This window comes from Kogia breviceps, chromosome 2, assembly GCF_026419965.1.
Source record: "Kogia breviceps isolate mKogBre1 chromosome 2, mKogBre1 haplotype 1, whole genome shotgun sequence".
In the NCBI taxonomy this organism is placed as follows: Eukaryota; Metazoa; Chordata; class Mammalia; order Artiodactyla; family Physeteridae; genus Kogia; species Kogia breviceps.
The window spans coordinates 28821253-28833834 of record NC_081311.1 but is presented as its reverse complement, the minus strand read 5'-3'; the positions used below and the strand labels follow the sequence as shown (position 1 = coordinate 28833834).

Sequence of the window (12582 nt, the reverse complement as noted above, 5' to 3'; positions counted from 1 at the left end):
TTGCTAGGATTTTATCATAGGAAATGGCTTAATGAAGAGGCCTGCATCATAGACATATTTTGAGTATAGAGTGATTCTGCTGAAATTATATTTGACAAAATGAATTTTTAAAAAATATTTTATTTATCTATCTCTGGCTGCGTCTTCATTGCTGCACGCAGGCTCCCTCTAGTTGCGGTGAGCGGGGGCTACTCTTTGTTGCGGTGTGCAGGCTTCTCATTGTGGTGGCTTCTCGTTGCAGAGCACAGGCTCTAGGTGTGCAGGCTTCAGTAGTTGTGGCACACGTGCTCAGTAGTTGTGGCTTGCGGGCTCTAGAGCGCAGGCTCAGTAGTTGTGGCGCACAGGCTTAATTGTTCCGCTGCATGTGGGATCTCCTGGACCAGGGCTCGAATCCGTGTTCTCTGCATTGGCAGGCGGATTCTTAACCACTGCGCCACCTGGGAAGTCCCGACAAAATGAATTTTTGACCTGAGTTTCTTCAGTTAGTCTCTCCCATCTCTTGGGATCTGAGCATCACTGAATTGTCAAGAAGTTACCCCCAGAAACGTGAGAAGGTTCAGGCTAAACATGGAGGGAAATCAAGAAAACATACTCATGGCCCTTAGAAATGCTTTTATTTATAAAATAACTACTTAAATATAAACATCTCTAGATATAAACACTATTCACAAGAGACTCTTGCATTGCTTCCTTCTGACCAACCAGCAGACTCAGGGGGGCCAAGGAGTTCACAGGTGTCTCCCAATTCATCATAACTTTAAGGCAAAGGTGCATTTGGAGGAGCAAGGGCTGTAAGGCTGTTCTTAATTCCCTTTCTTAAAAGATAAAGTTCACGGTTTCCTGTTCCAAGGTAGGTTTTCTATCTGGGGCAGACCTCAAGAATCAGAGCCCTGCTCAAACAGAAACTTCAGGGGGAGATTCTTAGTGTTAGGATTAGTAAATATCTTCCTGAGGTGGAGGGAGGCACAATCAGGCACTTTAGATTCTGTTTGGCTTAGACCACGGTCTCTGAAGCACGGGGGCTGATGAAACAGAAAATGCTTATTTCCAAGTCTAGGATAAGCTACTTCTGGGACTGCTTATCCGAATTCAAATAAGACACACGCGTTGTTTTCTGCATCTGTGGACAGTAGTGTGCTTGGATGAAGGGGAGAGGCATCCAGTCTCCCGGCAGGCTGGACTGGCTTCAGCCCATCGCAGAATGAATCCCTCTAATGAAATGGCGGGAGCTCTGATCCTGTTCTCCTAGGAAAGTCTATCAGATATTGAGCTTCAGGAGAGAGGCCAGGAGACATTATTACGCACAGACCATATAAAGTAGAGATGACTGTCAGCAAGGTGTGGAGAACAGCACCTAACGGGAAGAGAACCTTTCAGATGAAGGTTCAAGGAAAAGAAAGACCCTAATCATTTTTTAAAAGGAGAAAGAAAGTAGCTGAATTTTGCCCGAGCAATCTGGAAGTGCAGTGAAATGAATAAGAAAAAGATTACAGGTGGTAGCGTTTTAGGGACTTTTAGAAATAAGGGGTGTGTGTGTGAATGTGTGCCAGACACTGAGGTTTTAAAGCGCCAGATTTGGTACAAGGTCGACAAACTCCTTGCCACATGCAGAGGCGCAGCCTGAAAGGGCTCCCAGAGAATTCTTTTCATCCAAGTCGGTTTCCGGTCAGTTGATCATGGCGCCAGCCCAAACTCAGTATGGCACAACCAATGCCACCTTCTTCTAATGCTATAGCACAGCTTTCAGCATATATTGGATACTGGTCTTCTGACTGGAAATTCCTCATTTCCAAAAGCTGACCCCAGGATTGGCCTCTCTTTTCACAGTCACTGAATCACTTGCAAGCCCCAGGGTCCATTTCAAATTCTAGAAATTCTAGCAAGCATCAAGGTTGACAACCCAATCAAAGAGAGCAAGGCTTATCTTGTGCCCCACTGTGCCATGGTTAAGCCATGCAGGCAGGGCCAGTGTCTCAAGAGCAGGCGCCCTCTCAGTGGACACCAGGACCCTTCAGCAGAAGGAAGCAAAGGCAGCAAGGTTGAATGGGAGGCAGAACAGGTTCAGGTGTACTCAGTTTTGCAGATATAATTGGATGGAACATAGCCCTTCTTCCCATTAACTTCGGCTAACCACCATTCTGTATTTCCTGTAACATCTTTAAACTCCAGGATCTTGAGCCTCTGATTGGCTGACACACTCAGCTCATTTGGGTTCCGTGCCTTGAAGGTATAGACAGCAAAATAGACCTGTGTGAGGAAGAGAAAGTGAGTTAGGAAATGGGAAACAGCTTAGAGCAAAGCTGCCCAACACAACTTCCTGTGGTGATGGGGACCATCTGTAACTGCACCATGCAATATGGCAGCCCTTGGCCACATGGCCATTGAGCACTTGAAATATGCCTAGTGAAATGAAAGAACTTAATTTTAAATTTTGTTTAATTTTACCTAACTTAAATTTAAATAGCTACATACAGCTTGTGGCTACCCTAATGAACAGGGCAGATTTAAAGAAAACCAAAATTCACATATTTTTACTCTCTCAGAGTTGCCTTAAAGAGTGAAAGAAGCTTCAGTCAGCATGGAAGATGGATGAGACATGAGGATGCCCTTCCATACCCCTAACACAGAAATTCTGAATTTAAAAAACTTAAAAAAAAAAACCCCAAAACACGACTAACCTCAGAGTAAGAAAGGATGCTCTCTAGGTGCCCATAACAAAGCTATCATGCAAAGCAAGGGTGGTATTCAGTGATCAGAAGGAGAAGTCGTGAGGCCCACGGGGCACAGGGATAAATACACACCCGAAGGCTGGGGTTTAGGACCTGCTCAGGAACTGGAGCTTATGAGGCTAGAAGTGAGCTCCTTGCACAGAGTCAGAATCTAAGAAAGGGCCATTTCCTCCCTTATCACGTCTAGAAAAACTGCCTGCTGGTGGGTCCAGAGCTGGGATGTGCGTCCTGGGCTGTGGTTTGTAACAGAACCACAGAGAGCTCGCAGACAAAGCTAAGACACACACAGAGACTCACTGCTGCAAGTGAGCAAAGGCAAGAGGCAGGTGGCCAGGGATTCCTCAGCTGTGGATGTGAAAGTGGCTTTAAAATATGTAGGTTTAAAATGTTTAGGATACAAAGACAAGAGCAGGCCATTATGAAAAGAACAGGAAATACTGAAACAGAGCCAGGCTTTTATTTCTGAATTCTAGAAATAAACATATAGTTATTTGAATAAAAAACTAAGTAGATGAGTTAAACAGCAGAATTTATACAATGGAAAAATCAGCACACTGGAAGAGTGGGAAAAGCTTTATGGTAAAACCTTGTAAATGCCCCAAGACACAACAGCCTGTGAAGTCAGCCAGGGAAGGGCCCAGAAGGGGTGGAGCTGCCCACTCTTACAGCAGTGAGTTTCCACAAATGCTTTAAGGATTCGTCTGCAAGTCCAACTCCAGGTCACCCCCAGGCCCTGGGTAGGCCTCTGACTCGCCCACTCCTGGGAGGGCATCACCTGCATCTGCTCAGGCACAGTAACCACAGTACCCGGGCCGCACTCACCTGGTTGCCTTCCGCCTCACTGTTTCCCAGCTGTCCGTTTCTGTCATCCAGAGACAGGGCTGTTCTTGCACATCCTTTTACGAGGTCTCTACCCTGCCCGTTTCGCCCTGGCACGGAGTAACCGGCCATTTCTGGATGCCTGGGGTTTCGGGAGCTCCTCAGAGTGGGAGCTGGCTGGTGAAGGTCTCTGGAAGCGTCTACCAAGTCCCAGGGCCCATGCTGGGAGGGGGAGTCTGGGTCTGAGGGGCATCTGGAAGGGCTGCTCTCTGAGTTCAAGGATGCGCTGAGAGTTCCTTGGTCAAATTCTGTCAGTGAAGATGTGTCTGGAGGCTGTTTCTGGGAAGGCCCTGAGCTAAAGGACACGGCCACACTGCTGGGGTCAAAGGTCAAGGTGCCGCCGCTGTTCTGCCGCCGGGGGAGCCTGGGGGAGGAGCTGCCGTGCTCCGACTCGGTGGAGGAGTGGCTGCCCACGGAGGTGTCCGAGTGGCTGCGGCGTGCATTGTAGGGCTTCAGGAAGGAACTGTACACAAAGCCTTTGGTGACTGTGGGCAGGAAAAACAAACATGAAGAGCTTTTCGTGGGAGGAGAGTGGAGGAAATCAGGAGAGAAGAAACTATGGTTTAAGGTCAATAGTGAGACAAAATAAGATTCCTAGAGACAAACAGAACAGACACCATCCCAGGGCACAATGTGGGTGGTAGAGACAAGATGCTGTGGCCTCCTGCCAGTTCACACCTTTACGACCGCACAACAGGTGAGTGACAAGGGGCTTTGCTGAGAATTAAGGGACAGTAACATAAACAACCACAGACCACATGTCTTGAGAAAGCACGAGCAGATGAAGCAAAGAGAAGGGCCACAGACCGCGGGAGCAAAGGCTGTGCCAACGGTCCATCGAGTGTGGTGAGAAGGGATTTTCAAAACCATCCTCAGCATGACAGAGCCCCTCCGCTATGCCTCCCTGTCCTCGCCAGCCACACACTTGAATCTCTGTCCCTGGTTTAGGAATGAGGTGGGAATTCTGTGAGAACTAGCTGCTTTTATTAGTTAGGATACACATCTAACACATGTTCATATCAATAAATTGCCTAAGATGAGGACAGAGAGGGCCCTCAGCTAAAACTTTTAAGCATAGATTAGGGATTGAGATCCCTAATCCATAGGAAAAATTGTTATATTTATTAGGAAAGAATTATCTGTTAAGGCAGGGATCCAGAGTATGTAACCTCAACTCGAGCAAGGGCCATCTCTGTCTTGATCTTCAGAGTGTTTCCTGGACCTAAACACAAGGCCGGCCTGCATTTGTTCTATCCGCTGGGCGATGGGGAGGAGCCCCCTGAGCAGATGCCAAGGGGTGGAGGGTCTAAGAGCTGATGCTGTGAGCTTCTGGCTACCACTTTACTCACCAGGATTTAGTAGATAAGGAAGAACCCCAAGGATGGGGGCGCTCAAACAGCCTGGATATTCACTAGGAGTTCATCTGTCTATCAGTGGCTCTCACCTGTCATCACCCTGGGGGCCCCATCCTTCGTCCTTCCTTTCCCATATCATCTTTATTATTTTGGGTAAGCAGAACAGGGGGCTGGGGGAGGAGAAAAAAAATCCACACAACGCTTTTAAAGAAACTGAGAAATGTTAAAGTTTTCAGTTCTTGTGGTATGAACATAGTTGTTTATTATAGAGGCCCACAATCCTTTTCTAAAATACTCGGGGCCGGATGTGTTTTGGAATTCAGATTTTGGGATTTAGGAAAGGTAATCAAGTATACTATAGATTTCAAGATATACCCAGCAGGGTCTGGGTCAACACCCCATAGTCAAACCCATTCATGTTTCTGTAGCAAAACTTATGCGACTAGTCACACCAAAAGGGAAAAGTAATGATCTTAAACAGCCTCACATCGTTTGTTCAGGTTTTGTCACCAGATGAGTTCAGATCAGGGTAGGTTTTGGCAAATTAGTTCTGAAAAAAAAAAAAACCCTCTGATTTTTCAAAGCTTTTCAGATTTTGGAATTGTGGAAAAAGGATTATGGATAGGCATTATTCTTTGTACGTTGAAAAAAAATTCTGTATGCCTTCCCCACCCCGACTCCCACCAGAAAAAAAAAAGCTGTAAGCTGTTTTTAAAGTCATTCCCTAAACAGTCATGAAGTAAAATTGTTTGCTGGTTGGGGGCCGGGGGCGACTCAAAAAGCAAACAACCCCTTCTTACAGGTTTTAAATTCATATGCTCACAAAACACACCTACAGAACTTGTGGTTCACTCAGGTTAGGATCAAGAGGGCAAAGGACCCTTCAGGAAGGATTCACTGCCTGTAAAGGTAAAGCAAGGCAAGATCTTGCAAGGTAAGTAATGGAGTCTCCTCTGGAATTTTTAAAAAACAAAAACAAAATCAAAGACTGGTTTTGTTTCAGTAATGACTTGAGCATTACACTCTCTAGAGATGGAGAGAACTTTTAAGGTTGCTTTTCCTTCTAATCGAACACTCTCATATTTTTCTCTGGCCTACCCAGGATTCAGGCACAGTCCAAATCACTCTTTCCTCATTTAGAGTTACAGTAATCTGTCGCCTACTGTTCTTACCTCCATTGTCAATCAGCCAGCGGTTCTGGCTGCCCATGGGGTCCTTTTTCTTAATCACGCCCACCAGGTCACCTTCCAGAAGTGAGACGTCCAGGTCCTGGGCAGCATTGAAGTTCCGTTCTGCTTGGAAGAGCTTTTCGGGGGGATACCTTGCCAAGAGGGAGGCCCGGAGTTCTTCCGACTGAAGCATGTAACTTGGCTGAAAGGCAATATAAGAAATACAATCATCAAAACCCCTTCCTGGCCGTTATCCCAGCAGCTGTATTTAATCCCATATGCTGTCAGTCTCAGAAATGGAGGCAATGACAGCCAGCTCCCTACTCCCATTAGATGCCTTTGCGCCTGAGTCAGTCCATGTGGCTAGGTAAAAACCGTAATCTCTTAGGTCACGTTTTGGTGCCTTTGTAGTAAGAAAATTTAACACACCCTTAGTTTTATATCTGTTATCCTGTGACAAAAATATGTGATTAAAGTGCCACCTAAAGAATCAAAATATCTAAGTAATATGAGTAGATCTTCTTGTATTTTACTGTATGAATCTAAACAACTGAGACTTTCCTTATCTAGACTTCATATCTATAAAAACAACATTCATAAAAATAAGAAAAAGTAAATGTGATTAAAAAATCTGATTCTCTCTTTTAGATCATATAGATTAATGTCTATGGGATTACATGGGGCAAAAATATTGTAAGCACAGATAAATCAGCAGTCTTTTAGATTTTTACCCCATATAATCTGGTATATCTTACCCTACTTTTCAGAATATGCAAGAATCAAGTTCAAAAAGAAAATAACTCCAGGTTAAAAAGTGGTCAGCCATTAACTGTTTGGCAGTATATCAGATGACCACCTTTTCCAATACATGATCAAAAATGGGGAGCCTGGCAGAATTAACATACCCTTAAACCAGTTTCTTTGACTGATCAAAGTACTAATATTAATCCTTTACTTGGGCTTCCCTGGTGGCGCAGTGGTTGAGAATCCGCCTGCCGATGCAGGGGATACGGGTTCGTGCCCCGGTCCGGGAAGATCCCACATGCCGCGGAGCGGCTGGGCCCGTGAGCCATGGCCGCTGAGCCTGCGCGTCCGGAGCCTGTGCTCCGCAACGGGAGAGGCCACAACAGTGAGAGGCCCGCATACCACAAAAAAAAAAAAAAAAAAAAAAAAAAAAAAAAAATCCTTTACTAACTCCTTTCATTGTACAGGATAGGATCCAAGAATGCTTTTCAGAGGGCATTTTGATGTCTGTCTGTACCAGGAGGCACACTAGTGGTGCCCAGTGATAGTGAATGAAGGAATGAATGAGTGAGAGCATGATAGATTTGAACTCAATAACCTTTATTCTCCAATTATTATAAAATATTTAAACTCCTATTAAATTGCTCATCTGTAGAGACAGAGCTGAGTCCATCAATATTAATAACAATAATGATGATGATGATAGCTTACTTGAATAATGCTAATAATAGTGCCAGGCAACGTCCAAGTGTTTTACATATTTTAACTCATTTCAATCTCAAAACAACTCTATGATGTAGGTATAACTATTATCTGTGTTTTAGACCTGAGGAAACCGATGAAGCATGTGCTCAAGGACACAGAGTGAGTCATTGTCAGAATTGGGATCTGAACCCAGGCAGTCTCACTCAGGAGTTCACACCTTAAGCACCAGGCCATATGAGCCTCTCCAGTTCCACTCACCAGGCCCAGGAGCGGCTTTCGGGTGGACTGGCGGTCCATAGTTTTCCTCTCAAATGACCTCTTGGTGGCAGGAAGAGACTCTGGGAAGAAGGTGAAAACCTGGAGTTGCTGCAGGACCCTGCTGTGCTCCTCATGGAAGACGGCAATCAGGTTCCCTTCCCTGCCGGTGACTTTGAGTAACTGGAGTCCATGCACAGGGAGAGCAGAGACAGAGGAAAGAAGAGAACACAGTGAACGATCCCAGGACTGGCAAAGTCTCCTTAAAACTCCTCAAGTGTGGGCTTCCCTGGTGGTGCAGTGGTTAAGAATCCGCCTGTCAGTGCAGGGGACATGGGTTCGATTCCTGGTCCTGGAAGATCCCAAATGCCGTGGAGCAACTAAGCCCATGCACCACGACTACTGAGCCTGCGCTCTAGAGCCCGTGAGCCACAACTACTGAGCCTGCATGCTGCAACTTACTGAAGCCCACCCGCCTAGGGCCAGTGCTCCGCAACAAGAGAAGCCAACAAGAGTAGCCCCGCTCACTGCAACTGGAGAAGGCCTGCACGCAGCAATGAAGATCCAACACAGCCAAAAATAAATAAATAAAATAAATAAATTTTAAAATAAACAAACAAACAAAAAAACTCCTCAAGTGTAAGCAGCCCGAGCTGGCTGGATCCTCTGGGATCTCTCAGGGTGGAAAGAGAGCCATTTAAAGGCCACGGGTTCCCCGGCTCCATCAAGGCATCAAGATTTCTGATTCCCGACAGGTCTGACCTAGTGACATACTTAATCTACCTAGTTGAATAATGTCTCTGACAACCTGGCTGTGTATTCCCAGAAAAACTCCAGGAGAACTTGGGAGTCTACTCCTCCATGGGGAGGGCGGGCCTCACCGAGAGCAACGGCTTCAGCTGCTCCAGCGCCTGGCGCACGAAGTCACAGTGGGCCTCGGCGTAGCCATGCACACAGTTGCTGAAGAGGCCCTGCGCGTACTGATGGAACTTGGGCAGCTCGTCCAGCAGCTGGGCGTTCAGGGCCTCGTAGTTGTTCCGGGCCGACTGCAGCTCCTCCAGGGTCTTCTTGTCCTTCAGCTTCTCTGCCCGTTCTGTACAGTTATAGAAGTCCAGAAGCTTGTCAAAGCGTTTCTGCACCAGCTTGTGGGGCCCCGTGAACATGTTCAGTAACTGATTCAGGGGAGAGATGACCAGCCGCTCTGTCCTCTCCTTCTGTGGGGACGAGAAAGGCATGGTGTTCAGTGTCCCAAATTTGTTATTCTCAAAACTCTCTTCAGGTGGATTTTGTTATGTCCTGTGCCACCTGCTTTGCTCCTAGTGCACGAGCTAAACCCATGCAGATCCGACAGTGTTCTGCTTATCTGACACCAGATGTACGCACATATTCCACAAAGCTTCTCAGCTTATAACTCTTCACCCAACAATTTGCTCACGCCAAAGACTGTGCAAAATAGCTGCATAGTTGATAACAAATGCTAAACTACATACATAACATGATGTTTGCATTACAACCCATTTGTGACCATCTGTCTGGTATCACTTATGTGTACATGTCTATATATAACTTGAATTTAACTTAATATTTAGTTGTTAAAAATAGAATTACCACATGACCCGACAATCCCACTCCTGGCCATATACCCAAACAAAACCATAATTCAAAAAGATACGTATACCTCTATGTTCACAGCAGCACTATTCACAATAGCCAAGACATGGAAACAACCTAAATGTCTGCTGACAGATGAATTGATAAAGAAGATGTGGTACACATATACAATGGAATACTACGCCATAAAAAAAGAACGAAATAATGCCCTCTGCGACAACATGGATGCAACCAGAGGTTATCATACTAAGTGAAGTAAGTCAGAAAGACAAAGCAAATAACACATGATACCACTTATACGTGGAATCTAAACTATGACACAGGACTTCCCTGGTGGCGTAGTGGTTAACAATCTGCCTGCCAATGCAGGGAACACGGTTTTGAGCCCTGGTCCGGGGAGATCCCACATGCCACGGAGCAACTAAGCCCACGTGCCACAACTACTGAAGCCCATGCACCTAGAGTCTGTGCTCCACAACAAGAGAAGCCACCCAATGAGAAGCCCATGCACTGCAACAAAGGGTAGCCCCCACTCGCTGCAGCTACAAGAAAGCACGCGTGCGGCCAACAAAGACCCAATGCAGCCAAAAATAAATAAATAAAATATGACACAAATGAACCTATCTATGAAAATAGATAGAAATAAAATCAGGCATAGAGAATACACTGGTGGCTGCCAAGGGGGAAGGAGGTGGGAGAGGGTTGGATTGGGAGTTGGGGATTTAGCAGATGCAAACTGGTATATAGAGAATGGACAAACAATAAGGTCCCACTGTGTAGCACAGGGAACTATATTCAATATCCTGCAATAAACCATAATGGAGGAGAGGCCGCCGTCAGCCCTGCAGCAGCCGCGGAGCTGACACTGCTCCGAGCCAGCCAGCCGCCGGGAGTGGGGCGGCAGCGCAAACATGAATGTTGGAGCTGCCCACGGTTAAGGTGAATCCAAATACCCGTGTAATGAACAGCCGGGGTATGTGGCTGACATATGCATTGGGAGTTGGCTTGCTTCATATCGTTTTACTCAGTATTCCCTTCTTCAGTGTTCCTGTTGCTTGGACCTTAACAAATGTTATACATAAACTGGGCATGTATGTATTTCTGCATGCAGTAAAAGGAACACCATTTGAAACTCCTGACCAGGGTAAAGCGAGGCTCCTAACTCATTGGGAACAACTGGACTATGGAGCGCAGTTTACATCTTCAAGGAAGTTTTTCACAATTTCTCCAATAATTCTATACTTTCTGGCAAGTTTCTACACGAAGTATGACCCAACTCACTTCATCTTAAACACAGCTTCTCTCCTGAGTGTGCTAATTCCAAAAATGCCACAGCTACTTGGTGTTCGGATCTTTGGAATTAATAAGTATTGAAATGTGTTCTGAAATGAACAAAAATTTTTACAGCTACTGAGTTTTCTGTAAGGAAGGAGTGGTTAGTAAACTGCACTGTTTCTGTGATAATGTGAAATGAGAGGTAGCTACACTGGAGAGCCAATTGCTGGTTCTTCATATGCTGTTTCGAAGTGCCCATTCTTACGAGAAGATGCCTCTGTTTAATGCATCTGGTATCCTTCTGAAGAGGGGCTTTAGAGGCAGGCTGGGCAGGCCTAGCTTATAAGTTAAATGGCTATAAAGTAAGGGTGTAGTAGATAAATCCAAGAAATAAGAGATTTATAAGAAACTAAGTCCAGCTTAGCTCATAATGAATGGGCATTATGTTAGGAGAAGAAAATGTTTAATCATTCAGTCATGGTTAGTTTAAGCACAGTTACATGTAAACCAGAATCATTTCTTTACAAGTTTATTATAGATTGTTTTTATTACCATGCATATTCCTCTTGTGTTATGTAAGGGGATATATACCCTTGTTTTATACAAACCAGTTCCTACCTTATGAATGTACTTTTTTGGTTTTGCAGGTGCAACATTGTGTTGATAGATGAGTTCATTTTTTACATTTATTAAGTTACTGAGTTCATGAAGGTCCACCTTCATGACTGATTGATGACAGAAGATAGTTAGGCATCTTAGAAGCAGCCTCTGAGTCAGCCTTCTAATTTCTGAATAAAGTGGGTTTTGCTGCCTTTCCAGATACAAGGCTGCTAAACCAATTAAGAAAATAATTTATTTCTCGTAATTAAAGTATATGGTAACTTAAAGTTCTGCTTATTTGGTTGAGCAATCTCATTGTTGAAGTCTGCCATTCTTTAGTGATGGAAATTTAAAATGTACAGCTACATAGCCAACCTGTGATCTGGCAGAAAATGCTTCTCTAGCAGTACTATCAGAGTAAATAATGGAGTCTTTTTTTAGCGGGTCTGCAGTAAAAGATATCTTTTCTTAGTCCTCCTGCTCTCAATCTCCATACTTTGCCCATTAATATTTTGCCTGTCAATACACGATTCTTAGTATTGATAACTCAGAATGGTAACTATTTCCAAAGCAGCAACCATATTGAATCCTTGTGACTTAAGAGAAGCTTTCTATAGTTGCTGACATTAATTGCAAGAAATAACTATATTCTACTTTGAGAAGTAAACATGTCAAAAACAGTTCTGATATGTGACGAAACTAAAAAACCTAGAACATTTGTAAGCAAAATTGAGTGAAAAGAATTATAATACCAGCTTAAAAATCAATTTGTTTCAAACTGACTTTTGGAGGTAATGATCACTGTTTTGTATTTCAAAAGTATTGAGTTTAGAAATCAGTTGTATGATAATGCCTTTGTATGTTTGTCTTTTCTCATGTATTTTTTTTTTTTTTTTTTTTTTTTTTTTTTTGCGGTATGCGGGCCTCTCACTGTTGTGGCCTCTCCCGTTGCGGAGCACAGGCTCCGGACGCGCAGGCCTAGTGGCCATGGCTCACGGGCTTAGCTGCTCCGCGGCATGTGGGATCTTCCCGGACCAGGGCACGAACCCGTGTCTCCTGCATCGGCAGGCGGACTCTCAACCACTGCGCCACCAGGGAAGCCCTCTCATGTATTTTTAAATAACCAGTAATCTATACTTTAATAAATTTTCCTTTGGTGTTAAAAAAAACAAAAAAACACATAATGGAAAAGAATATAAAAAAGAATGCATATATACGTGTAACTGAGTCACTTTGCTGTACAGAATTAACATTGTAATT

The 12582-nt window shown here is 44.6% G+C and overlaps 1 protein-coding gene and 1 pseudogene across 3 annotated transcripts in view; one reads left to right on the top strand and one right to left on the bottom strand.

The window, feature by feature from the left end:
• Positions 1-597: 597 nt before the first annotated feature.
• Positions 598-12582, bottom strand: part of DNMBP (dynamin binding protein) — a 111659-nt gene continuing 99674 nt past the window's right edge. For all 3 annotated transcript variants that reach the window (XM_059054681.2, XM_067024880.1, XM_059054685.2), the window contains 5 exons: positions 8718-9050; positions 7840-8019; positions 6136-6334; positions 3552-4093; positions 598-2247 (listed from right to left, as the gene is read on the bottom strand). In XM_059054681.2, coding sequence (XP_058910664.1) covers positions 2062-2247; positions 3552-4093; positions 6136-6334; positions 7840-8019; positions 8718-9050 — 1440 coding nt within the window. In that variant the 3' untranslated portion in view covers positions 598-2061. The remainder of the gene's footprint in view (positions 2248-3551; positions 4094-6135; positions 6335-7839; positions 8020-8717; positions 9051-12582) is intronic.
• LOC131751250 (ORM1-like protein 1 pseudogene) lies at positions 10359-10821 on the top strand (annotated as a pseudogene).